The sequence below is a fragment of the Populus trichocarpa genome, chromosome 16 (assembly GCF_000002775.5).
Source record: "Populus trichocarpa isolate Nisqually-1 chromosome 16, P.trichocarpa_v4.1, whole genome shotgun sequence".
NCBI classification, from domain to species: Eukaryota; Viridiplantae; Streptophyta; class Magnoliopsida; order Malpighiales; family Salicaceae; genus Populus; species Populus trichocarpa.
In genome coordinates, this window is record NC_037300.2 from 3,523,771 (window position 1) to 3,549,428 (window position 25,658).

A 25,658-nucleotide genomic window follows, 5' to 3' on the forward strand; every position below is an offset into this window, starting at 1 on the left:
CCACTAAAGGAGAGATAATAAAAAAGTAATAAGACAGAGGAAAGAAACAACCATGGGGACCAGAGGTTATTGAGATAACAGAGCCTAAATAGTTGCATCAAGATCATTGTACCTTCACCTTCTGGTGATCTTATTGTTTCAAAACTACTTGCACCAGAATGATTATCTCTAAGTTACTAAGGAAAAGGAAGAAATCCATGTTTACATCAAAGATACATTGCAGATCCAAGCACAGCATAACCTTGAAATGCCCTCCATTAGTTTCATGCCCCGCTACTGATTTTGTGAAGGTCATAGTGACTATAAGAGATACATATAAAACAAACCTTACAATACAGTTACAACGCAACATGTTGCTCATCATTGTTAAAAAGGTTTAAAAATGACAATAATAGAATTCTAAAATATTTGAAAATATTGGAATAAAAAATACACCTAACCTGGGCATAATCATTTTTCATAACCCAGGAGTTATCTTCACCCTTTTCTAACTTCTGATGTAATAATAAAATCAAGACAATGAATTTTCCCTTTTTCAAGTGACTTTCTTCCTCCCTTTCCCCTTCCTTTTAGTTACTGTTACCATTAGTTGCCGCAACCAACAAAATCATTAAAAAAAAAACTTGAAATTATTTACCAAAATCTTGACTGTTGTTGCTGCCTCCGGGCTCACTAAAACTTATTTTAGTTTTGCTGAGCCACAAGCTGATCAATCTGCAATAGCTCAACCCATGACCCTACTACATGGTCAAGGTCAATAGGTTCAATTTGGGAGTTCACATTTGAACTCTCGCTTGATGACGCACTTGCTGCAACACTTCCAGAAACAGGCATTGATAACTTTTCTTTCATCTCAGTTGGAGATTCCTTAACAAGTGATTGAACCCATGATAGATCAGGCTCGTCTCCATTACCAAGCTCAAAAGAATTTGATCTCCGGAGCTTTCCCAGCTCATCCGTACTAACAGTCCAGTCTGGTTTCCCATTTGAGGAACCCCATTTTGACCAAGTGTTAACTGGGGAGCCAACAATAGCAGCAGCATTGGAGCCTAGCTCCCTAGAGCTGAGGCTACGCAACTGCTGTAGCTGCTTCTCTCGTTGAGCTAACATAGACGCTCGAGAGCTCATTGGCGAAATAGATTCCACACTCCGGGGAGACATCCTGCCTGATGCAAATGAAGCCTGCAATAGAGGATGATCGCCATTCTTAGGAGAGAAATTTGTATTGATAGGTGATAACATGCTTTGCTGCTGCTGGAACTGATTCAGAAATGCAGAGTTGTGCGTTGGGGAGAAAACAGCTGAAGCCAAAGCCTGATCAGCATGCCGAGGAGAAGAGCTCTCAGCAGAAAAATAATCATCAAGATTTGAAGGAGTTAAGGCTTTCAATCGACCAGAGCGATTCAACGAGTTATTGCTCAAAGATGGTTGGGTGAGACTGGATAACTCACTTAGGAGCTGCTGTTGCTGCACATCGAATTCTGGAAGGAAGCTGTAATCTGCTGGAATGTCTCTCGCATTAAAAGAAGATCTCAAGCGACTAGACTGCATATTGCTTCCAGGGAGAAGCAAGGCTGGGACATTTGGTTGGGGCCAGGCCAACGAAGAATGCGACATGCCGTTGCCAGAAGGAGACATGGGTGGAGTGAATGATGATGGAGACATAATGGATGCAGCTGAAGGGGATCCTGGCAAGAGGTTCATGGCAGAAGCAAAATCCATGGCAGCAGCACCTGATGTACCTGAGCGTGGAGAGGGAACAGCAGAACCAGTGGATACATATAATGGGCGGAGCTCCTCAACAGTGTGGGCAAAAAAGCAAACTCTCCTCGCACAATTTGTGCCATCTTTGCACAGCCGGGTTCTGTATTGAGCAGGGTGCAGCCAGCACTCAAAAACCCCATGAGCATATTCACACATATCTCCACGTCTACAAGCCCCTTTTCGAAAATCAGGGCACGGGACACAACTATAATGAAACTTCCTAGGATCCCTTCTTCGAGCATTTTCCCCTGGGTGAACAAATGGACACTCGGTCCAGTCATGGGAATAGGCCCGGGAACAAGGCCTTACCTTGAATGAATACATTCGGAATTCATCAGTTGAATAGATGCTATTCTTGATATCTGGGAGAGATGGATCAACAGGATATTCTTTCCTCTCTGATACAAAAGAAACAGGTGCTTCATATAGCTTTGACTTCATTGGGGAATCTGAACCTGATAGTGGAGACCCATTTTCCCGGGAAGGTGAAAGAGGTGGAGAATTTGAATTCATGGTAGCTATGGAAACCCTAAGATTGTGCTCGTGCTCAACAAGAGAACCATCAGCAGCAAGGAACTCTTCTAGAATCAATCTAGCATCTTGGAGCTTTGGCGGAACATTAATAACATCAATTGGACGGTGACCATTGGCATCCACCAAATTACAATCAGCACCAGCTGCTAAAAGCAATTTCACAACATCAACAGCATTCACAGCCCCACCTGATGCAGCACAGTGAAGGGCAGTGCTCTTGTCAGCACCACAAGAGCGACTGACATCAACATCAGATAGAGAAAGAATCACCTTTATAACATCAATGCTACCATATGTAGCAGCAACCATCAGTGGGGTCCTAAGATCATTAACCATCTGCTTAGAGCCCTTTTGCCGGCCATACCATAGTCCAATTTCATCAGCACAAGAAGGGTCACATTCAATAGATTTCTTAAAGCCCTCAACATCATTGTTAGCAGCAAGCTCAAGCAAGCTAGCAAAAGCATCTTCAGTCTTGATAGTTAAGTGATTCATGTCTATGTTTGAGGGTCTGCTTTTGTCAAAATAAATTGTAGGTGGTGTAGGAGTCGCTGCAAGCTTCAATCTCTCTAATCGGCAGCACATGCTTTCATTTACTAAAACAACAAATGAAATTTAAAACCAAGCCCATTTGCATCAACCTGCAGGAAAAAACAATCAGTACCCTGGTTATCACATAACTGGCCAGAGAGAGCACCAAAAAGTATCGTTCATATAAGTACAAAACATGTTGATCAACTGAATCAAACAATAAGAGCAATAAACCAACCTACTTTTCATCTATCCATGGAACACAACACAAAGTATAACAATTACAAGGAACACAATACAAAGAGATGCTATTAAAATATTTATACGGGGGTTAAGGGGGTAAAACCGCCCCTAGATCAGTACAAAATCATTGTAACAGGCAGTACCGAGTGACCTACCCCTTGCTAATAATAAAAGTTCTTTTTTGCAAAGGATCCAGGAAATATCAAAAGCATTAAATGACACAACTGAGGACACTTTAGTGGAACAATTGGAGAAAAACTCGGATTCATGATCATACTCTTAGATTTTGTATGGAAGGTTTTACTTGTTCTTGGATTGGCCAATAAAAGAAGCGTGATGAAAGCAAATCCCCAAAATGAATTACTTTGACAATCATCCTTGGCCTATAATTTCCATCAATGAAACAATGGAACGCATCTGTTGCAGGTTTATATTTTATCATCGTTATAATTCATCACTCGTTTGTAAAAAAGTATCATAATTTACTCAATCAGAGAAACTGAAATGAAAACATTACAATCTTGATAAGATTGTGGACTCTTTAACTGTGTGAAGGTCTAGGAATGGTATACAGAAAAGAAAAAAGACAGCAATTCATGATTATTTCATCTCTTCATACAATTTGAAGCAATATACATAATGAACTCAGCATACTAGATATGTACAATTATGTATTCTTTTGATTCTTTTCCCTTACACCTTCATTTTCTGAGTTATCCCAGCAACCAAACAGAAATTGAGAAAATAGGACAGTAAACAAAACCAAAAAACTCATCCCAAAAGAAGATCAAAATCAAAAAAAAGTCAAAACACTCAAACTGAACAATCAATACATACACAAATATAAACCACTATCTAGAAAACTAAGTACACATATTCCAACCTGACTATATCCATTTCTCATCAAACCATTTAAAGCAGAAACAAAATTAACCAGATCAGAAACTAGTAAAAGATCTGGTTTTTAGAGGCAAGAACCTTCACTAATTTTTTTTAGCCAAAAAAAGCAAGCAAAACAAACATAAACCAAAAAAAAAAAAACACAAAACTTGACAAAAGATCTTTCCTTATGTGATCAATGAAAAACTCTTATTATTTCCAAACAACAAAGCTCAACCAAACACACTGACACAAAAACATAAAAAGGCAAAACAAGAGAAACCCAGTTAAGGAAAGATGAGAGAAGCAGACATGGAAGCGATCAAAGTACCCTACTAATGTTTTTTTTAAGGTTGCAAGAGGGAAGCTCACTTACCAGTTTGTTTAGTTCCAGCTAAGAAAGTGAAAGCTCAAGTTTTTTTTGACAGATCTAGACAAACTATCTTGACAAGGTTAAAGTTACAAGCTTCTCTTTTAGAGTAGGAGAAAGTGAGAGTTTTTGAGTGAGTGAGATAAAGAGAGAATTTTCATCTTCTTCCATCTCTCTCTGTTTTCTTTCATGGAAAAAAAAAAGAAAAAATATATTTATTTTTGGGTTTTTCTATCATTTGAAAAATCTCCTATCCAATAATAACTTGTAATAAAATCAAATGGAGGGTATTAAAAAAAAATAAAAAATAGACAAAGGCAGAGAGTATAGGGAATTGTTTAAAAACCTAGACAGAACTAGTGGATTGACCTGGAATACAGGGTTGAAGAAGAGAGTATTTATTTTTGCATTGAAAAAATTAATTTAAACAGTTTCAATTAAGAATGGGTTGGTTTTAGCATTTAAAAAATATTTTTAAGAGATTTTAAATAATTTTGATATTAACATTAAAAATAAATTTTTAAAAATAAAATATATATATTATTTTAATATTTTTTTAAATAAAAAATACCTTAAAAACAACTGTTATTATAACATTAAATTTAAACAAAGTTAGATAAAAAAATAAAATATCCTATGACAACTTGAATATTAATTCGTTGAATAGATTTTTATAATTAAATTAATATTATTCTAATTTTTTAATAAAAGAAACACCCGGATGAATCGGGTCTGAAGACCATGGTGCTCTGCATTCCACCTTATCTTCTTATAAATCTGCCGTACATTTAAATTATATCCTGGCTGAATTGAAAAAAGCAGCTAAGTCCTATCTCCTTTGTAAGTATTTAACCCTACCTGGTCTGGGCTCAAATTTCATTGGAAATTCAACCTAAATTCACCCCACATAAAAGTTAAAGTTTTGATAGATAAATATCAAGTGGAGTAAGTTCTTGTTAGACCAGGAATGCAACCGGTTGACTTGGCACAATTCCATTGGCTAATGTTGCTTAAATAACATCATTTGCAATAGAAGCAACTTATGTCCGCTGGCAAAAGACTGGTTCTTTCTGTTTTTTATTTCCAAAAACGTTCGTAAGAAAATTTAAATTTTTTTTATTTTTTTAATTAATTTTTTATATATTTTTTTATATCATTTTGAATTTTAATATTAAAAATCAATTTTAAAAAATAAACTCTCGAGATCGTTATTTGTTGTGAACTACATTCAAATTAACTTAACATTTTTTTTAATAAACTTTTCTTTGATTAAAAAAAAAATCAAGATTGTTATTTGTAATAAGGTATTTTATAAAGAAATAACTTATTTGATTAAATTTATATCTATATTGTTTTTATTGTGTAATAGCTTATTTAAGAGTGTGGTTGTGGTTACTTTTCAAAGTCACTTGAAAATATATCAAAATGATATTTTTTATTTTAAAAAATTATTTTTAATATTAGCACATCAAAATAATCCGAAAATATTAAAAAAAATTAAATTTAAGTAAAAATAATAAAAAAAATTAAATTTTTTTTAAAATATTTTTAAAATATAAAAACAAACACGATATATTAATGGTCCTGCGTAGCAGAAAACCTCCCGAGCAAAGACGAACCGGTTGGGCAGGTGGAAAGGTCATGAGATGACTGGTTAGGTAAGTAATCAGAAAAAATGTGACCTAACGAACCGGTGACAAGGGAGCGTGACAGGAGTTTGGATAAAACTTGATTTTAAAATGGTAAATGGGGTCCACCATTGAGAAAGAGATTTAAAGGCTCTGGTTTTTGCAAGAGTATGAGGGCGGACTTGAAAGCTCTACTCAATTCTAGTTAATCGTGGAATAAAATCACGACGAGAAAATTTTACAGTCGTCAAACTCAAACAAATTAAACCGGAAAAATTAAGATTTACAGCTCGTAAGAGTAAGGTTTTATCTGATTAACTCGATTAAATAATATTTCTTTAACAAAAATAATTACTCTATGTATTAATCCGATAATATAATAATATATAAAAAAATAAAAATTAGACAAAAACACAATAATAATAACGATCACAACAACAATAATAATTGAGATCGGTGGGAGTGCTGGTTATAGTTTTTATTTTTAGTTCTTTATTTGTCTTTTTTTTTTTCTATTTGATTTTTCTATAACTAAATACAAATTTAATTTATGTTGATTGTTTTATTTATTATTAATTTTTTTTATTAAATCAAGACCTTGAACCATTGTTAAAGTGTTTCTTAACTTTAAAAAAGTATTTGAAGGTGTTGTTTTTTAAAATATTTTTTATTATAAAATATATTAAAAAATTATTTTTAACATAATTATATACAACAATTTAAAAAAAATTAAAAATACTATTTAGAAGACAAAATCAACCATGTCGGAAACGAAGGAATGAGGCCCTTCATGTGTTCATGAGTCACGAGATAGGAAAATGTGCAATACAGGACCAGATACTTTTAGAATTCTTGCAGCCGCCTCAGTTGACTTTCCCATAGTTCATGATCTCATTAGCTAAAAAAAAAAAAGTTGAATGACTTGAAATGATATCTTGTCTCCATTATAACTTTGTCTTGATTATATTAAAAACTTTATTTCAAATTCTTAGTTATAAAAAAAAATCATAATTTATAATATTTTTTATACTTATTTTTTTAAAATTATCATAACAAAAACTACAACAAAACAAAGTAAAATACACGTTAAGAACCATATAATAGGTGATTTAGTAGTAAAAATTTAGGACTAAAAAGTTTGTTCTCCTTTGGTTTCAGGTTTGAGCATATAATTGCTAATATGATAACCACTTGTAATTTACATGGTCGTTAAGTTCAGAACTTTTAAAAATAATTAAGATATATAGAAACTGATCGAATTATTTAATAAAATAAAAAACATGCTACGAATAAAGGCCAACTCACACGCACAATAAAAGTAAAAGTTGACGCGGCAGAATTTGTAGGCTGAAGTGCTGATTTGGATAACATATAGTTTTGACATTAGATTTAATTAATGATGTATGTTTATTGTGATGTGGTGATTCGGTTCAGCATGCTTTTATTTTTTATTTTATTTATTTATTTAGCATGCTTTTATTAATTAGATTGATGGATGTGATTAGTTTGGTAATAAATAAATGTGGACAATTATGCGTTAGGATTAGGCAAATAGATAGAAGGTTAGGTGCCTTATCGTTATTGGTGTATTGTTGGGTTAGTAGGGTACAAAGGCCTAAGATAAATGTGAAAGGAGTTGAATCTTGAGCATGGCTTGTTCATGTTATCTGCAGTCCCAATCACCCCTACTTGATGTGATTTGCTAAAAAAATAGCAACGTGTCTCTAAATTTTCTTCAATTCATCTTGATATTTGAATGTTAGATATTCAAATTAATAGCTATAAGTTTAATTGTGGATGTGATCTCTTGAGAATTATGACGCGAAATGGGTGTTGTGAAGGGAGGAGGAGAAAAATGAGAAGTGTAACATGAGGACTTGGACAAACTTATTAATTCATGCTTTGATTGTGTTGGAAAATTTGTTTAAGCACGTGATTAATTAAACATATTTGAGGTAAATTTAAAAGTGTATCTATTTATATTTACTTTTAGAGTTAAGATTTTGTTAGAATTTAATATTAGCTTCTAAATATTAACATGTTTTAAGAAAATTATGGGTAAATAATAAATTAATTTCAAATAATCATTGGTTGACATGTTTTGATAAAACTCAAATCTTCATGTAAGAATTTTATTTTATATGGAAAAGAAACAAAAATTGGACCTAAATGCCAAGTTTTTAGAGGAGAGATGTCATAAGTAAAGTGGGTTTTGGATTTAAAACATACACGTGCGTTAGGCCACCTTGACTCATGCTCGGGTTCGGGTTTAAAATAATATTTTGAGTTACAAAAAATAATTTTTTTGCTAACTGAAAATTAAACTTGGATTTAATCCATAAACAATTATTTATTCCAGCCAATTGGTTTACCGAGTCCACGAAAAGAAGAACTTAAATCCATTAACTTTTGGTACCTAAAATTATTTGTCAAAAATGGTTGAAGAAGAGTGTCTGAGGTAGTTAATTTTGTATTGTTTTGACAGAATCTAACACTATTATTCACATAATTCTTCAGTATTGCTCTTTTTGTTTTTAAACCTTTGTTACCTCTCTAAATTTCCTCCTTATCTAGAGCCTGAGTTTAGTCATTGTAGAGAAATAATTGAGTACCATTTTCTTGATTCTTTAGATTTTGTTTAAAAATACATCTAAATAATATGGTGTTGTTGAAATCTTGAAAAGCGTATTGAAAAAAATCATTTTGTATCAGGTGATAAATAATAAAGCTTTAAAAACAAATAATTAATCATTGACAAGAACAAAATTAATCAGTTTTAAAGTATGTCAACAAGTAAATATATTTATCTAGTTTTGTTTTAATTAATACAAAGATATAATATAAGATTAGTAGGTATGTCAAGACTTTGTTTTGATATCAATTGCAAGTATGATATATACTTAAAATACATGCTAGAATCTTTAAATATGTATTATTTATGTTGATAACATGTTTTCTATGTGTTATGTTTTTGCAATCTTATAATTTAAACTTATATATTCTCTAATTTTATCTTGAATACCTAATTTGAGTAAAATACCTTTTGTTTTATTTAAAGAAATAATCCCTGCTCACTAGTTAAATTAATTCTAATATTTTTTTTGTTTTACTGTCTGAACAAATTGAAAAAACGGAACTTATAAGGGCCTCAAAGGAATTTTATGGGATGGGTTGCAAAATTAAGAGAGAAGTTATGGGAATTAATTTTTTATTTTGGAGAAAAAAAGTCATAATAATTAATGATATCCAATATCCAATTTTAATTATTAAAATTTACATGATTATTAATTTTAAAATTTATAAAATTAATTAAAATATACACAAACTTACCCGATATTCATGATAATAAAAATACTTCACAAGCATCTTTCACACTTGGAAACATCACACGGAAAAAGGACATGGATTGACAATTGCTACCACTTGACACTGATTTAGCCTCTGAAGGTATTGCGAACTGTGGCTTTCAAAACAGATCAGATAACGATCCATATCTAATTGAAAACTACATTTTTGGGTGCTCTTTCTTTGTAATGAAATGGAATTGAGCATTAAATTTGCATTCCCATGAAAGAAGTGCAGAAGATTATGGTGTTTCACTGTTTTTTTTTTCCGAACGTTTTTTCTCTCTCTCTATCTCTTATAAAAAATCTACCATCCAAACCTTTTCTTCTAGTTATATCCTTTTCAACATTTCACTTATTTTGAATTTGTTTCTCTTCTAATTTTAACTAGTAATATTTTATTGATTTTAAATTAATCATCATAATTTATTTTTTTATAAGATTATTATAATCTCACATAAATATTATGATAATTAAATTGTAATAATTTTTTTAAGCTTCTATTTTTTTGTTATCATATCATTAAATAAAAAATATTTTAAATTCAGTTGAGTCCATGATCTAGATCACGGGTTTTACGAATTAAGTCTCAAAGCCCGTGTTCATCCAGTATATCGATGTCTCAATATTAAAAAAATTAATTTCATCTTAAAAAAATTGAGTTCATGATAGGGATTAGAGTTTGGCTTGTTAACTTTATCTTGCTAGAAATCGAGATTCATAATTTATTTTGATTGCACATATGATTCTTGATTTATTTTATTAAATGTATGAATTAAATTTTCAATTTACAATTATAATTTTTTTATGTCGTAAAACACCTTAGAAAAGCTAGCATATTAATATTCTTAAAAAATTATTCGAGTCGCAGTGAATTGCGAGTCAAATAGATTAGTGGTGACTAATTCATAACCGTTCTTTAATGTTGACCAGGTATGAAAATAACAGTGAAACAAAATTTTCAAAATTGAAGAAAATTAGAAAATGGAAACAATGATCAAACATTGACTATAATTAGATTGTGCTATTATTAATATTTTATTAAACTGTGATTACTTTGTGCTTCTTTAGCTCCATTGTGCCAATTGTGTCAATATCAATATATAATAGAATAACTTTACCATACCAACTTGTTCTTTTTACCGCATGGAACCCATACCAAAGGATGTAGAGTGGGAGCATGATCATCGCATTCTTACACACACACAGAAAAAATCTCCTATAAATCGTTCATGACGAAAACCTAAAGAAGGTGGGAAAAGCAGTGCACAAGTAAGATTATATTTTTACCCCTTGTTGAAAAAAAAACCAAAGAACTGGTATTGAAGGGTAAAATAATCATTTTATGAGTTTCATCTGTTATTCTAAAATTATTCAGGTATAACTTGGTTTTTTTGTAAATTTTTGCACAGATAAATTATCTGGTTATCTTTAAAAGCAAAAAAAAAAATTCGACTTTAGACTTGGGTTTTTTTCAAAATTTCCATTTACCATGCACAGTGTAATTACTTTATTGCCCTTGGAACAAAAAATCTTAGGCTTGATTTTAGGGGCATATTCATAATTTCACCTTTGTTTTTTTTTTGCGGTAATCATGTGGTCCTAGGGGTGATTTGGTAATTTAATTAATAAAAAATTAATAAAAAAAAAAGTTGATGATGCGTTCATCGAACGCGGCAACAAGTGAACCACCTCTCCATCTTCAAATAGCTCATTCATGAATAATAAAAACTTGGGCATTTACTTGATAGTCGATGCGCATAATATAATTATTTATGGTTTGGTAGGAATTGGCTTTCTTATCCACCTTTCCTTCTTCCATTTATTGTATAGTACTATCCATCATACAAATTCAACTCAATCTTGTCCCAGCTACTAAAGCATTGCTTCAAACTTTAAAAGATGTCGGATTTGATCTTCTCCTTGCACATGTGCAATCTGTTTGTACACAATATGAGATTGACGTACCACATATAAATGTTTCATATAAACGTTCATTTCAGCAACAAGGATTTGTGACAGTTTACTAACACTATCATATAATATATTTAACTCAGTAATGGATTTTCAGTTGGAAGAGTTAAATTCTAGATTCAATGATGGAACAATGAAATTTCTTGTACTTAGTTTTGCTTTAGAACATAAGGACAACTTTAAATCATTTAAAGTTGATGCTATTTGCAAGCTTGTTGATATTTTTTATCTTGAAAATTTCAATGAATAAGATATGCATTATTTGAGATCTTAGCTAGAGTATTATTAGATTGGTGTGATTTATCATGAGAGCTTTTAGAATATGTTATCATTTTCAAATTATATCGAGGATTAATCGAAACAAATAATTCACAACATAATCATTTAATTAATATGTTGATTCTTCTTACTTTAATTTCGTATATTTTTACTGCCACTAAAAAGCGAGCATTTTGAATCTTGGCTCTGCCCTAGGTGACTCTTGTTCTTGTTAATTAATGGAGGTTACGTCTTCAATCTTGTCTCTCATTTTCGAGGGCTAAGGATGTAGACATGAAAGAAGCACAAGCTCTATATGAAAAACACATTCACTTGCATGGATTATTCATCTAGACAAGACAATGGTCCCCGACACCGAACTTGAAGTGTAGGGATGAGATGCATTCTTTTCAAATTTCTCCGAATCGACCTTCTTGGACAGACACCTAAAATCAAGTATAAATTTGGAAGAAAACCCACGTCAAATAGCCATACGATCGAGAAATGGACTTTCACTGTGTGGTAGGGCAAATGACCAGGTGCCAATGTGGACTCATTATCTAAAACATCATGGGGATATTAGGTGACTCATAGGCACTTTGGTGGACCCCGTCCAAACCACTTGGCCAGCTCTGGTTGGCTCGACGGCTACAATCAAATTAAAGATTAGCGACTTGTTTTTGGACGTGAAGTTGCTAGAAACTCAAATGTAGATTTTGTGGATTTTTTTTTGGTGTTTTAAAAGTATTTATAAGAAATTTTTTTTTTAAAAAAAATTTGGTTTAAAATTAATATTTTTTTTTGTATTTTTAAACTATTTTGATATACTAATATTAAAAATAATTTTTTAAAAATAAAAAATTATTATTTTAATCTATTTTTAAATAAAAAACATTTTAAAAAATAACATTATACATTATACATTCAGAAGTGAGCATTGAGCCATGCAAATTGTCCTCTTGCGGATGGAGAAATGGAGATGGAAGATTTGGAGCTAACGCCTAACCATAAGGGTGAAGAAGGAGTAGATGCCGATTTACAAACTCAATCGATCTAACTTCGGGGAATACAAGAAAAAACTAGCCAATAAATTTGGGATCATGCACGCAAGCAGAATTTTTTGCTGCTAGAGTGATGTGCTAACCAGATGGAAATCCAAGTAGGGCAGATTGAGAACTACTGAAAAATAAAAAATAATTATGGTTACAGAGATTGGAAATCACTATGGTTTCAGTTTTATTAGGATAAATAAATAAAAGCCAGTAAATTCCATAGGTATGGTTTTGTCTGAGCATCAAACAGCCAATACCAAGAGAAAACATCAATAATACTTGTAAAAAAACCCTTAATTTCACTCTCTTTTTTCTCTCAAAAAGAAGAGGAGGAAAGTTCCATATACATGGTTCTGTTTGAAGATCGAAAGTACTTGTCAAAAAATGGGAGGAGGTTTTGAGCTACGAGGATCATCGTTCCATTTGGTCACTAGCAGTAGAGCAGCAGCCCTTGTGACCCAAAAAGAAACCATGCGTCCTAGGCCTGTTTGCTGAATAAACCACTAGCCACGGCCATTGGGCTAACTCATAAACCACTAGTCTGTCTGTATCTCTGTAATAGGCCTAGTCTAAAACTCCGGTGGAATTCACCTGATTACAGCAGCACCGGGCATTGGGCTACTCACAAACCAAGTGCATCGTCTTGGAAAAGCGGTGACGTGGGTATTAATTGAGCTACAAATTAATTAATAAAATTTAATTTACTTTGAGTCTTGTTAATGTCTTAAAAGATATTAGTCACTTTCAAAAATTCGTCTCGTATATTCTTAATTATGAAGAATGTAAATTGATTAGTTGAAGGATACATTAAATTAAAGGGAAAAGCAATGAACAGGCAAGAACAATTAAAATATTGAAAGTTAAAGAATTAAAAGATAATGGTTTGACCTCTTCAAATATATGATCTTCCTTCATACCATCTTCTTGTCTTTAGTATGCAAGTTGCTCGGTGCGTGTGAAACTACTTGATAGCTTTCTTTTCATCCTGTTTTTTCAACTACCGTTATTTAAAAATATAATAACACTAGCGGTTTAAAACGTTTTGAAAATATTAAAAAATAAATAAATTTTAATAAAACCGATTTAAATCAAATTTCCAAACGGAGCCTAAACAGTAAAATGATGTCGTTGGCTCACAAAACACTGCCGGAAAGAGAGACCTAAAGCCTGGGTAGAATTTCGGCTAGTTATTACACCCATGCTCCGTTGTTGTAAAGTAAAAAGGAGATGTTATATGTACTCATAAATGGTAAGGTGATGTCCGTGTTTAATAAATAAATTAATAAATTGAATAAGAGTCATTAATGTTAATTAAGAAAGCAAAAGATAAATCCACGTATAAATCTTTATCTTAATAATCATTTTTATTTATTTTGAGGTTAATTCTACTTGCTATCCATGTACATTTGATTTTTTTTTATAAATGAAATATGTAAATACAACTTATCTAATCTAAAATTTAAGATAGAAAAAATTTAAAAACACACTATAACAATCTCTTTCAAGTGTTATGAAATCATAAAAACAATATAAAATATCAATTGATATTTAAAAAAAAAATTAAACTAAAAGATCCTAAAAATGAAAGAAAATATTAATAAAAAATTAAATGAAAAACAAAAAATGATTTTATTTAAAAAACAAAATGTCAGATATTGTTAGGTCTAATAAACCAGACTAGCATGTGACTTTTTTTAAGAACAAACAATACTATTCACTTTATTATTTTTGTTTTTTTAACAATTGACACGTAGTCTAGCATTGAAGATGATGTGTTGTCCGACTCTATCATTTTCTAGATCTCAACAACTTATTTGTAGTTTTTTTTTTTTTGAAGAAAAACACCTAAAAATATATTAAAAAAACACATTTGCATGTTAAAATAACCAAGAAGATAATATCAAGAGGTTTGACAAAAAAAAAAAAATCTCTGTTGTTTTATAGGGTGTTTGGAAATATAGTAGTAGTTATTTTTTAAAGTGTTTTTCATTCTAAAACATATTAAAATAATATTTTTTTATTTTTTAAAAATTATTTTTCATATCAGCACATTAAAATAGTATGAAAATATCAAAAACATATTAATTTTTTTAAAAATAATTTTTTAAATGTTTTTTCAAAAATACTTCTGAAATACAATGATAAACACTGCCTTTAAAAAAAAATATAGAAATAAGTCCAAATAATCCCAAGCCGTGAATGCAAATGTGCTAATTAAAGTAGCCTTTTCCTCCCTCGAATTCCCGATTGTTATGGACCCACTCAACTGGGTATATATGATGATGCTGGGCAAAAAGTTGATTAAAAAGCAAGTTTAGACTGGATTTGTTTTTGTGTTAAAAAATATTTTTAATAAATTTTGAATTTATTTTTATTTTGAATTTATTTATTTTTATTATTTTATATTATTATAATGTTAAAAATAAATATAAAATAAAAATATTATCTTAATATATTTTTCAAATAAAAAATACTTTAAAAAACATCAATAATCTAATAAAAATTTATTTTTTTAAAATGTAGCATGGCACGCCACGATGAAATTCAATTCCCTGTTCCTTTTCCCTTGTCACGAGTCATGAAACGGCTGCCAACAGGATAGAGGGCGTTGTTAGAAGAATCAACAATGGAGTCCACTCTATTCAAAACTATGAATTTGTTTGCTTTATTGTTTGATTCATCTACAAGTTTGAACATTTTCTTTAAAAAAAGTGCATGTATCTTGTATTATCCAATAGAGATTTATTTTTCAATTCCAACATCCTTATTTCATTATTTTCAAGATTTAAATAAGATACTAGTTAGCTATTTGACTCATATTTCATCGCAGGTTATATTATTATTTTTAAAATAAATTTAAAACTTTTCTAATATTTTTTTATATAAAAATCAAAAAACTTATGTCTTATAAAATAAATTGAGAACTAGGTGTATAATAAAATAAATTATATTTATATAAAGCATAAAAAATTATAAATGAATTAAAATAATTTATCAAAAAATTATATGCATATAGAATAACTAAAAAATAACTATTATTTAAAGGAGACTAGATAAAAAAATAAAAGAAAGAATGAGTATTAATTTAAATATAAATTTAAAAATCATTTTGAAAAGATACATATACAAAAAAGCATTAATAAAAAAAACCGATTTCTCAACCTATTTTGACCCAAAATACTTAGAAAACATCTCAGACAACTTAATAAACTCATTCATACCCTCGAAAAAACAAAAAAAAAAATACCCCAAAACCCGAAATTAAAAAATTTACCGAGCTCGTATATGTTTTTCTAGAAAATTTCAAGGTAAAAAAAACATCTAATGTAAACTCTTCTCATTAAATGGAGCAATTTAACACCAATATCGACTGTTTTTATTATTAGAATTGGTGCAACGATAGCTTTCTCTTTTTAGCATCGGATCCCAATATTTTTCTCTCACTTCTTTCAGACTAAGAGCAACAAAAATAAAAAATAATAAAGTTTGATATCAAAATTAATTTTACCCTTAAATTCTTGAAACTGAAAAGACCTAATATTTATAATTTAAAAAATATACAATAAATATTTTACCATGTTAAAGACACTTATTTATTTCATGTTTTTTAGTTTGATTCTCCGTATGTCAATCTCATTATTTTCCAATAAATTTAACTATAATTTTGACCAATAAAGGACAAATATTTTTGTTTAAAAAAAAACACTATAAACAGTCCATCTACGTTACTATACTATACGAGGGGATCTACATTGGATTCCCCTGCATTTTAGATTTATAGATAATAGTTAATTATTGCAATATTTTCAATGTCGAAACATTTTGGTTCGATAGTAAATATGAAGGCGGTATCCATGTCCTCACATAGAAACAGGATCGCTAAAAAAACTGTCATCTTTATTTATTTTTTCTCCGCATACCACACAATACACCATATATATATATATATATATATATATATATATATATATATATAAAAGAAGAATAAAAAGAAGAAGAAGAAGACGAGGAGGACTTTCCACCTCTACAATTCATTAAATAATTTTGAGTAGTTCAACTGCTTCCCTTTGTCGGCAAGATTTACACTGTAAGTGGGGAAAAAACGAACAACCTCTTCATTTTTACTTAAATGAATTTATGTACTAACTTAATAACACAACTAAAAGAAGTAAAGAACTGGGTCGGTATCGCTTTCGATATGAACAGAGGATGCTCCCCGTCCTTTTTTTTTTTTTTTCATTTTCTGTTTTTAGATTTTTTTATTTAATCTTTTTATGAAATAAATTTTAAAATTGTAGTATAAAGATAAAATTAAAAAAAAAGATTATATTGTAAAACATAAAGAAAATACATGGTCAATCTCGAATTTTTTTATAGTTTCAATGTTAGTCTTAAAGTTCATTATGTTTATTTTTCGGTCTTTAAGTTTGAGAGAAGTAGGAAAAATTTACCAGAAAACAGGAAAAGAAAAAAGGTTCTTGGGTGGTCATATTTCAGCCATAAAAAATAATAATCTTCGTGTTAAGAAAAGCAAGTCGGGTTTCATTTGTTTTTTTCATTTGACTGATTTTTATTTTTTTGAGTGATTTAAGAGTGTTTTAAGATTAATAAGTTGTTTTTTAAGGTTTATATTGTGTTTTGGAGGTAATTTCAAATACAAATGAGCTGAAAAATGTATTCTTGGTAATTTCTAAACACTAGATGTGATAAAAAAAACAATATGCAACATGTTATTTACCTGATAGATAACTTGTCACCTGCTTAAAAAAAAAAAATACATGAGCGAACAACGAGTCTTTCATCCCTTAAAAAAAAAACCCTAGGCGCATGCTTGTGCTTCTAGATCCAAGCATTCCTCAACTTTTTAATTAAAGCAAAATAAGTGAGCTTGGCCTTGTACACTTTACCTTTTTCCCCTTTATATTCTTATGCCTTATCTCTTATAAGAGATTAGTTTGACATGTATAATTTTTTTTCTTTTTATACTCTATATAAGTTAGCTGTATTTATATGAAGTTCTTAAAAAAATAACAATTATTTGGTATTAGTAATATCATTAAGCGGCAAAGCTAAAATGAAAATATTTAAAATAAAAAGGATGGTCGGTATAAAATATTTATGTATGTATTTATCTTTTATTTATATTATAAAGATTAACTTTTCATTTTAATATTTAATTAGTGTCAATAACTTTTTTTTAATTTATCAAATCATATATTTTTTATTTTATTTTATAAAACACAAACATCTTTTTATTTTTCAATTAGAAGAAAAATTATGAAAAGTGAAAACTCATCTATAATATAATTATTTTTTTTATATTAAAAATTGACTTGAATTCCAACTCGAGTTGCAACCGTAGCATAAACAATATGTTTGTGTTTTTAAATTAAAAAAATTATAATATTTTAGATATTATTTACAACAATAATACTTTAAATTAACTTGGAATTTTACCCTAACACAGGAGATAAAACTAATATGTTAGTGTGGAAATTGACAGTATTTAGAAACAGTAGATATAGCTGAAATCAAACGCAGTTATTGTTGTTGGTATTGTTGTTGTTATTAAAAGCATACGCTGTCAAAGGTTAACTGCCCAGAGCTGACTTCCATTAGGGACATGCAAATTTATTGTCCCCTGAACATTGCAGCTCGGATAAAAAAAATTAAAAATTAAAAAAATATTCATAAATTATTTAATATTATTATTAAATTTTATCTAGTAAGTTAATTTTAAAATTTTCCAACCTAATTTTTTATTTAGCTTTAATTTAAAATTAATTTACGTGGAAGTTATCTTAATATGATCTAATTGACTTGATAAATCCAAAAATAAACAAGATAATAGGTAAAAATATAATTTGACTACATAAAAAAAATTCAAGATAATAACTTTTTTATTTTAATATTGAAACGATGATATATTGAAATGACCCGAGTTTCATACCAAACTAATAATCTGGATCATGAACTCTATCAGATTTAACAAAAAAAAATTTAATAATTTTTTTTAATGATATGAAATAAAAAATAAACATTCATAGAGAATTAATTAAATATTGAGATTTTTGTTTGAGACATCAATAACTTCATAAAGAAAACCTGAAATAAATTATAAAGATCAATTTCAAATCAATAAAATATTGAAAGATAGAATTAAAATAAAAGTTAAAAAAGATTCAATCAAAATAAAAATAAAATACTTGAAAGATAGAGTTAAAAAAAAAGAAAAAAATGGGGTAGCCCTAGGGTTTTACCCTAATGTTTTTAGTAGAGTAAATTTAATGTTAAATGTTGAAATTAAAAGAAAAATCAAACTCATAAGATGATAAATAACCTAATAGAAAAAAAATTAAAAAACACAATTTTCAAAACAACTTAAAAGATAAAAAATAAAAAAAATATAAAAAAATATTAATGCGGCTACAATAATCTAGCCACCTCTGGCGGTTTTGTTAATGTTAATTTTGCATGTTAAAATCATGAAATAAATATTTTAAAATTAAATCTATCAATACTTAATTTCAAGTTATAAATAATATTAGGGTTGGAATCAAAGCAACAGATGCAATAGTCCCCCCCCATGAGCAAAATAATTAGCTGTTTTTTAGACACTTGCAGTATCCACATATATTTGAAGGTATCTCACATTAGTTTTAATTAAGTATATATCTTTTAAAACCCTAATTAAAAATATTTTTAAAATTATATATATAAAAATTATCACAATATCAAATATATACTGATATTCTATACTAATAAAATTAAATGGAAGCATAATATTTTTAAAAAATACAAAAAAAATATCCAAATTTAAGTAGTAAAAGGCTGAAGGAAATATCCAAATACATATTCTTGCTTTCACATGCTTTCATTTCCCTTCTCTCCTCTCCAAAACCTTCCTCTTCTCAGGCCAATCTTGTCAAAGATTTCTCAGGCCAAATTGTCATTTCAAGGGAAAGAAAAATAAGTACTACCGTATTTTTTATTTCCTGGAATCTTTCCTATTGGAAAGTTTCTTTTTCCTCTTTTCTTTTCAGATCTTTGGCTTGTACTTTTTTTTCTAAAATATGACTAGAAATCCTCTCCATTTTACTCCGTCCCAATCTGTGGTTTCTCTTACTTTCTACCTTTCTGGTTCTTTCTAATTTTTGAGCTCTAGATATTCAAAACTGGGTTCTTTTCATACCATTATCCAGACCCTACTCCTTTTTTTCAAATCCCTGAAAGTAATTGCATTGCAAGGAAGTTGTAGCTCATTGGCCTAATTTTGGTTCCCGTTTGTGTCCCTGTTAAAGTTTCAATATTCAACTCCCATTTTTCTATTTCCCCATGCCATCAAAATTTTATTTTTGATGAGGCCATTTGCTGCTATATTCATCAATCTCGTGTTCCTAATTCCTAGTCAAATATTAGATGATCCCAATTTGATTTTCATTTGTACCCTGGTCTAAAAGGGAGATTGATCTTACTGCGGTGGTCAAGGTGGTACACACACTGGCTTCTTGATTTTTAATCAGCTTTCCTGCCCTTGTAAAGTACCAAAGTCCCATTCTTTAGACCCTTCTTGAATTTGTAGTCGCTCCATTGTCATTGTTTTCTGCTTGATTAAGCATACAATCCTTGAAATTCTTAGATTTAGTCGTGTTTTTGACTAATAATCGTTGACATGTGATTCATTGGCTTTAATTTTTGTGTCAATGATCATCTTGAATCTCTCCTGTTTCGTAAGCTTCATTGTGTTTAAGCTGTCTACTTTTTTACTACATGCTGCTGTGCCTCCGATGTGTAAATTGAGGTCCAGTGAATTTCGTCTCTCCTGCTTGTTTAGAGGCTTCTAAGTAGTCACTGAATTTGCTGCTTGTTTTCTTGCATAACTAAGCATTTCAAGTATGCTTAAGCAGGGCAATTTCTTGTTCAGTTCACCTTTCCTTCTATGTGTCTTCCTTTGGTTCTTTCTCATTCATATTGTTGTTTCACATATTCCCTTGGGGTCAAAGCTTTCTGTAGAGGAAAATAACTTGTGGGTTTCCTCCAATGGTGATTTTGCTGTTGGATTTGTTAACCATTCTGAACAGCCTAGTCAGTGTAGTGTAGGGATACGTTTCAATTCAAAATCTATTCCTTTCCCCAAGCAAACTGTGGTTTGGGTTGCTGGAGCTGATGTCACTGTGGGTAACAAGTCCTTTTTCCAGCTTTCTCAAAACGGGGAGCTGGTATTGGTTGATTCTTTGAGGGAAGTTACTGTGTGGACCAGCAACACGAGCCAATTAGCTGTTGCTTCGGCTCTTCTTCGTAATGATGGCAATCTTGTTCTATTGAATAGAAAGAAGGATGTTGTTTGGCAAAGTTTTGATAATCCATCCGACACACTTCTTCCAGGCCAGAATTTACCTGTTCATAAAACCCTTAGAGCAGCAAGCAGAAATTCTGTTTCAAGTTATTACAGTCTTCATATGAATGCTTCAGGTCAGTTACAGCTGAAGTGGGAAAGCGATGTTATTTACTGGTCCAGAGGAAATCCTTCTAGTTTGAATCTTGGCGTCGTCCTTACCTCCGGTGGAGTCCTGCAACTTGTGGACCACAATCTGAATCCTGTTTGGTCTGTTTTTGGGGAAGACCACAATGACAGTGTAAATTTTCGGTTACTTAAATTAGACATTGATGGTAATCTGCGGATATACTCATGGGTAGAAGCTACAGGGTCATGGAGATCAGTTTGGCAAGCCGTTGAAAATCAATGCAATGTTTTTGCAACCTGTGGCGGGCATGGCATCTGTGTTTTCAATACATCAGGATCTCCCGAATGCCGATGCCCTTTCAAGACAACATCTTCATCCAACTTGAAATGTTTTGCACTGAATTGTGATTCTAATCACAGTATGGATACTTATGAGCACACTTTTCTGTATGGGATTTATCCACCAAATGAATCTATCACCATTACTAGTTTACAGCAATGTAGAGAGTTGTGCATGCAGGACCCAGCTTGTACAGCTGCAACCTTCACAAATGATGGAACTGCTCAGTGCCGAATGACGACAAGTCCATACTTCTCTGGGCATCAAAACCCCTCTTTAAGTTCGATATCTTTTGTTAAGACATGCTCGGACCCCATAGCTGTTAATCCCCATAATTCAGGTTCTTCTCCATCACTATCTCCAGTCAAACGGTCTCATGGGTTGTGCCTTTCTTGTCAAATTGGTGGAGCAGCCTCAGGCACATTACTTTTATTTGTTGTTGTTCAGTTAGGGATTGGCTACTTCATCTATAGAAGAAGAAATCATATTTTGAGGAAAGCTGCTTTAGCTTACACAGGCCGTAACTCTAAGGGTGTGATGATGTTACCATTTACAGAAATCAAGGACATCACTGGGAATTTCAAGCACCAGATAGGGCCAGGTATGTATAGAGGTGCCCTTTCAAACCAACAGCCAGTAGCAGTCAAAGACCTTGACGAAACCATTGAAGAAAGGAAGTTTCGAGCTGCTGTATCGAAGATAGGAAGTATACATCACAAAAACCTGGTGAAGCTGAATGGCTATTGCTGTGAGTTAGGCCATAGATATTTGGTCTACGAATATGTCAAAAATGGTTCTCTGGACAAATGTATCGAAGATGATGAGTTGAATCAAAGACTGACTTGGAGAAGGAGAGTTGACATATGCTTAACTGTGGCGAAGGCTATTTGTTATTTGCACGCGGGATGTAGGGAGTTTATAAGCCATGGAAATTTGAAATGTTCAAACGTAGTCCTGGATAAAAATTACGAGGCCAAGGTGAGTGAATACGGGTTGGAAATGGTTCGTCCTGAGGAATCATACGGTGGAGAGAAAGATGTGGCGGATTTTGGCAAGATGGTGCTGATATTGATAACCGGGCGTCCAGAAGTCAAGGATCTTTGGGAGTGGACCTATGAGGAATGGATCCAGGGGCACCCAGAGAGGGTGATTGATAAAAGACTTGATGATGGCGTGGATTTAAAGGAGCTAGAGCGAGTGTTACGAATTGCTTTCTGGTGCCTTCAATCAGATGAACAGATGAGACCTTCAATGAGTGAGGTAGTGAAGGTATTGGAAGGGTCATTAACAGTTGATCCCCCACGACCTCCTTTCAGTCAAAGGTTATCAGAAGAAGAGTCCCTGGAGTCAGGCTCCAAACCTCAAAGTCCAATGGAACCATGAAGATCAGTTAGTTTATTAGCTTTCCCACTATGGTCTATATAGTAGAACTAACACTGCTTGGTGGTAAAATTCAGCACCTGCTTTGATATGCTCATGCCATTTTTCCATCAACTGCTTGAGTATATGGACTCCTGTAAGAAGAAGAAGTTCCGTTGAGTCTTATAGTTTGAAATCAAAATGCAACTTCATACGCACTTTGGGATGCCATATTTGCAAGATAAATGGTGGTTCTAATGCGATTGATGCATAGCCTCAAGCTTTTTTGGGGGGCTTACTCATCGTTCTTATCTCTGATATGGAATGCCAGAACAGTCAACCACTAGGGTTGTAAACCTATGAAACCTGCGACCTCTTTGGCAACTTCTCCTCAAGGCACGTCGCCTGAAACTAGTAAGCCAGTGCCTAATTCAAGTACCTCTTTACCAACAATTGCCTGCTCTCGTTTTTGGAGGGAAGGATGTGGAAGGGCTTGAAGCTTGACGGTCCATGAAACTTGATGTTGATTGCTGGCCCATTTTAGGTTTGTTTGCAATATCAAAGCTCTATTTTCATAATGAGTGGGCCTTGTTAACAGTATTCAAGTAGACCTTTACCTAAATTCTAGGTTGGTTTGCAACAGCCTAATTAATTATTTAGATGTCTTTTTGGAGGAAAATAATTGCAATATTATTATTCTTTATTTGTTTTAATCTTCTTTCCCTTCCGTCTTCAAGGCCCTTTTGTCCAGCAAGGCAGCGACTGCAATAGGTTTCAACTAAACCCACACATTGGCGATAAAAAGAAGAAGAAAAATGGCAGCCTTCCTTTAAAAACTTGTAACATGAGTCATTTAACTGGAAGCAATAACTTTTTTTTAAAAAAAAACTCTATTTATTTTTCAACCAATCAAATGCTAAATGATAATTTTTTTTTTAAAATCAAATATACAAAAGGATAAAAAAAATAGCAATTGTGAGAAAAAAAGGCTTAAGCCCGCTCGGGTTAACCCGTCAAGCCCATCAGATCAAGTTGTGAGATCGGGATAACCGTATAAAAATAAAAGCAAAGAAAACCCACTAAGCCTCTTTTTTTTTTTTAAAAAAAAAAGTCAATTTTTTTTTTTGATGTCAACCCTTGATCGAAAGCATCAAGTATAAGAAAACCATAAATGTCAATTCTTAACAAATCAAATATTGAAGGATGAAATAAAAAAATTAATCACACAAAAACAATAATTGAAAGCCAAAAAGGTGCGAGTCCACCCAAGTTAACCCGCCAAATCCACAGGCAAGGTCATGAGATTGAGATAAGTCTATAATAAAAAAAACAAAGATAACCATGAAGCCTATTTTCTTTTTTCAAAAAATCAACGTCGAGTAATGAAATTAAAAAAGAAAACAAGTAAAAAAAATGATGTGCCCGCGATCAGAGCCATTTGAATGGAAGCAAAACACGAAGCCTAAATTTCAATAAATCGAAAGTTAAATGATGAAATTAAAAAACAAATTCAATTACAAAAAAAAAAGAATTCAAAAGAAAAAATAGCAATTAAAAGAATAATGATCAAATTTGAAAAACAAAACAAATTAATTAGATGACGGATAATTTTGGATTGAAATGTTAAATTGAAAAGAAAAATCAATTTCACAAAAGAATTAAAGAATAAACCACCAAGAGAATGAGGATCAAATCTAAAATAATTAACAAATTTAAAATTTTAATTAAAGGATGAAATTGAAAACAATTAAAAGTTCACAAAAAAGACAAGAAAGATGATGCTTCAGGATATTGATTGACACGATGAAAAAAAACTTTTATCACCACATAACATGTCATGCTCGACTTAAAAATTACAAAACTTTCAACGCGCTTGACAAGTTTGAATTTTTATTGTTTTTTGAATTATTTTAAAGACCAATTTACCCATCTACCCGTATGAAAATAATGAAAAAACCCCAAGGAAAAATACAAAAATGCCCCAATAAAAACATAAATAAATTTTGAAACTTGGGTAATTTAGTAAATTTAATGTGCTCTAAATATTTAATATTTTTTTATTTTTGGAAAGATAAATTTACCTCTCTACCCATTCGATTATAAATAAACCCAGAGAGAAATACAAAATTTCCCCTTAAAAAACCTTAATTAATTTTGAAATTGAGGGCAATTTAGTAATACTAATGAGCAACAAAATGTGAAATCTAAAAAAAGTTCCTCGAAACCAGCTATCAGTTTTGTTTTTTTTTTTAAAGGTATTGAAGGTATTTTATTGCTAAAAAAAAAAAAACCTTTATATCTCTAAACAAAACAAAAATGACAAATAAATCATGTCGAAAAGATCATTTTACTCTTGATTTAAACATTCTTGGTTGATATAGTGTTCGGCAAAATCACCAAATTACAATTACAATCTACAATAATCATTTTCTAGTGGTACAATTTGTTTTCTCACACCTTATATATTTTGTTAAATTACTAAATTATAAACTTTCTTTGGAATGATAGATATAATTTTATTTAAATTCGGATATCGATTGAATAAATGTAATTTTTATATAATTATTTTATCCAATGAATATTATTAAATACAATCATATTTATATATACACACATCTATATCATATAAATATATGAATGGAACATTTTTTATTTTTTTTTGATACAATACAATATACACATAATCATAATATTAAAAAAATACCTTAATTTTTTCTTAAAAAAAACAGAATATAAGCAGATTGTTGCATTTTGCTTGAAAAGAATTAAAATTTTAATTACTCATGTACGAATAAATTTGCAGAGAAGATTAGCCTTCTGGCTCCACAAACATATGCACCATTGCGAGTACCATTTCCTCTCCAAAGCATAATTATAGATCGATGCTTTATTTAGTAACTCGGCAGAAAGAGAAAAGG

The 25,658-nt window shown here is 30.9% G+C and overlaps 2 protein-coding genes across 2 annotated transcripts; one reads left to right on the forward strand and one right to left on the reverse strand.

The window, feature by feature from the left end:
* Positions 1–338: 338 nt before the first annotated feature.
* LOC7468969 (zinc finger CCCH domain-containing protein 30) lies at positions 339–4,691 on the reverse strand. The gene is made up of 2 exons (XM_002323276.4): positions 4,328–4,691; positions 339–2,939 (listed from the first exon to the last, which is right to left on the reverse strand). The coding sequence occupies exon 2, from the start codon at positions 2,881–2,883 to the stop codon at positions 685–687; it is 2,199 nt and encodes a 732-aa protein (XP_002323312.1). The 5' UTR covers positions 2,884–2,939; positions 4,328–4,691; the 3' UTR covers positions 339–684.
* A 14,749-nt stretch (positions 4,692–19,440) lies between these two features.
* On the forward strand, positions 19,441–23,453 carry LOC7484009 (G-type lectin S-receptor-like serine/threonine-protein kinase SD3-1). Its single transcript, XM_052448177.1, has one exon. It carries the CDS (start codon positions 20,473–20,475, stop codon positions 22,762–22,764), a length of 2,292 nt encoding a protein of 763 aa, XP_052304137.1. The 5' UTR covers positions 19,441–20,472; the 3' UTR covers positions 22,765–23,453.
* Positions 23,454–25,658: the final 2,205 nt, after the last annotated feature.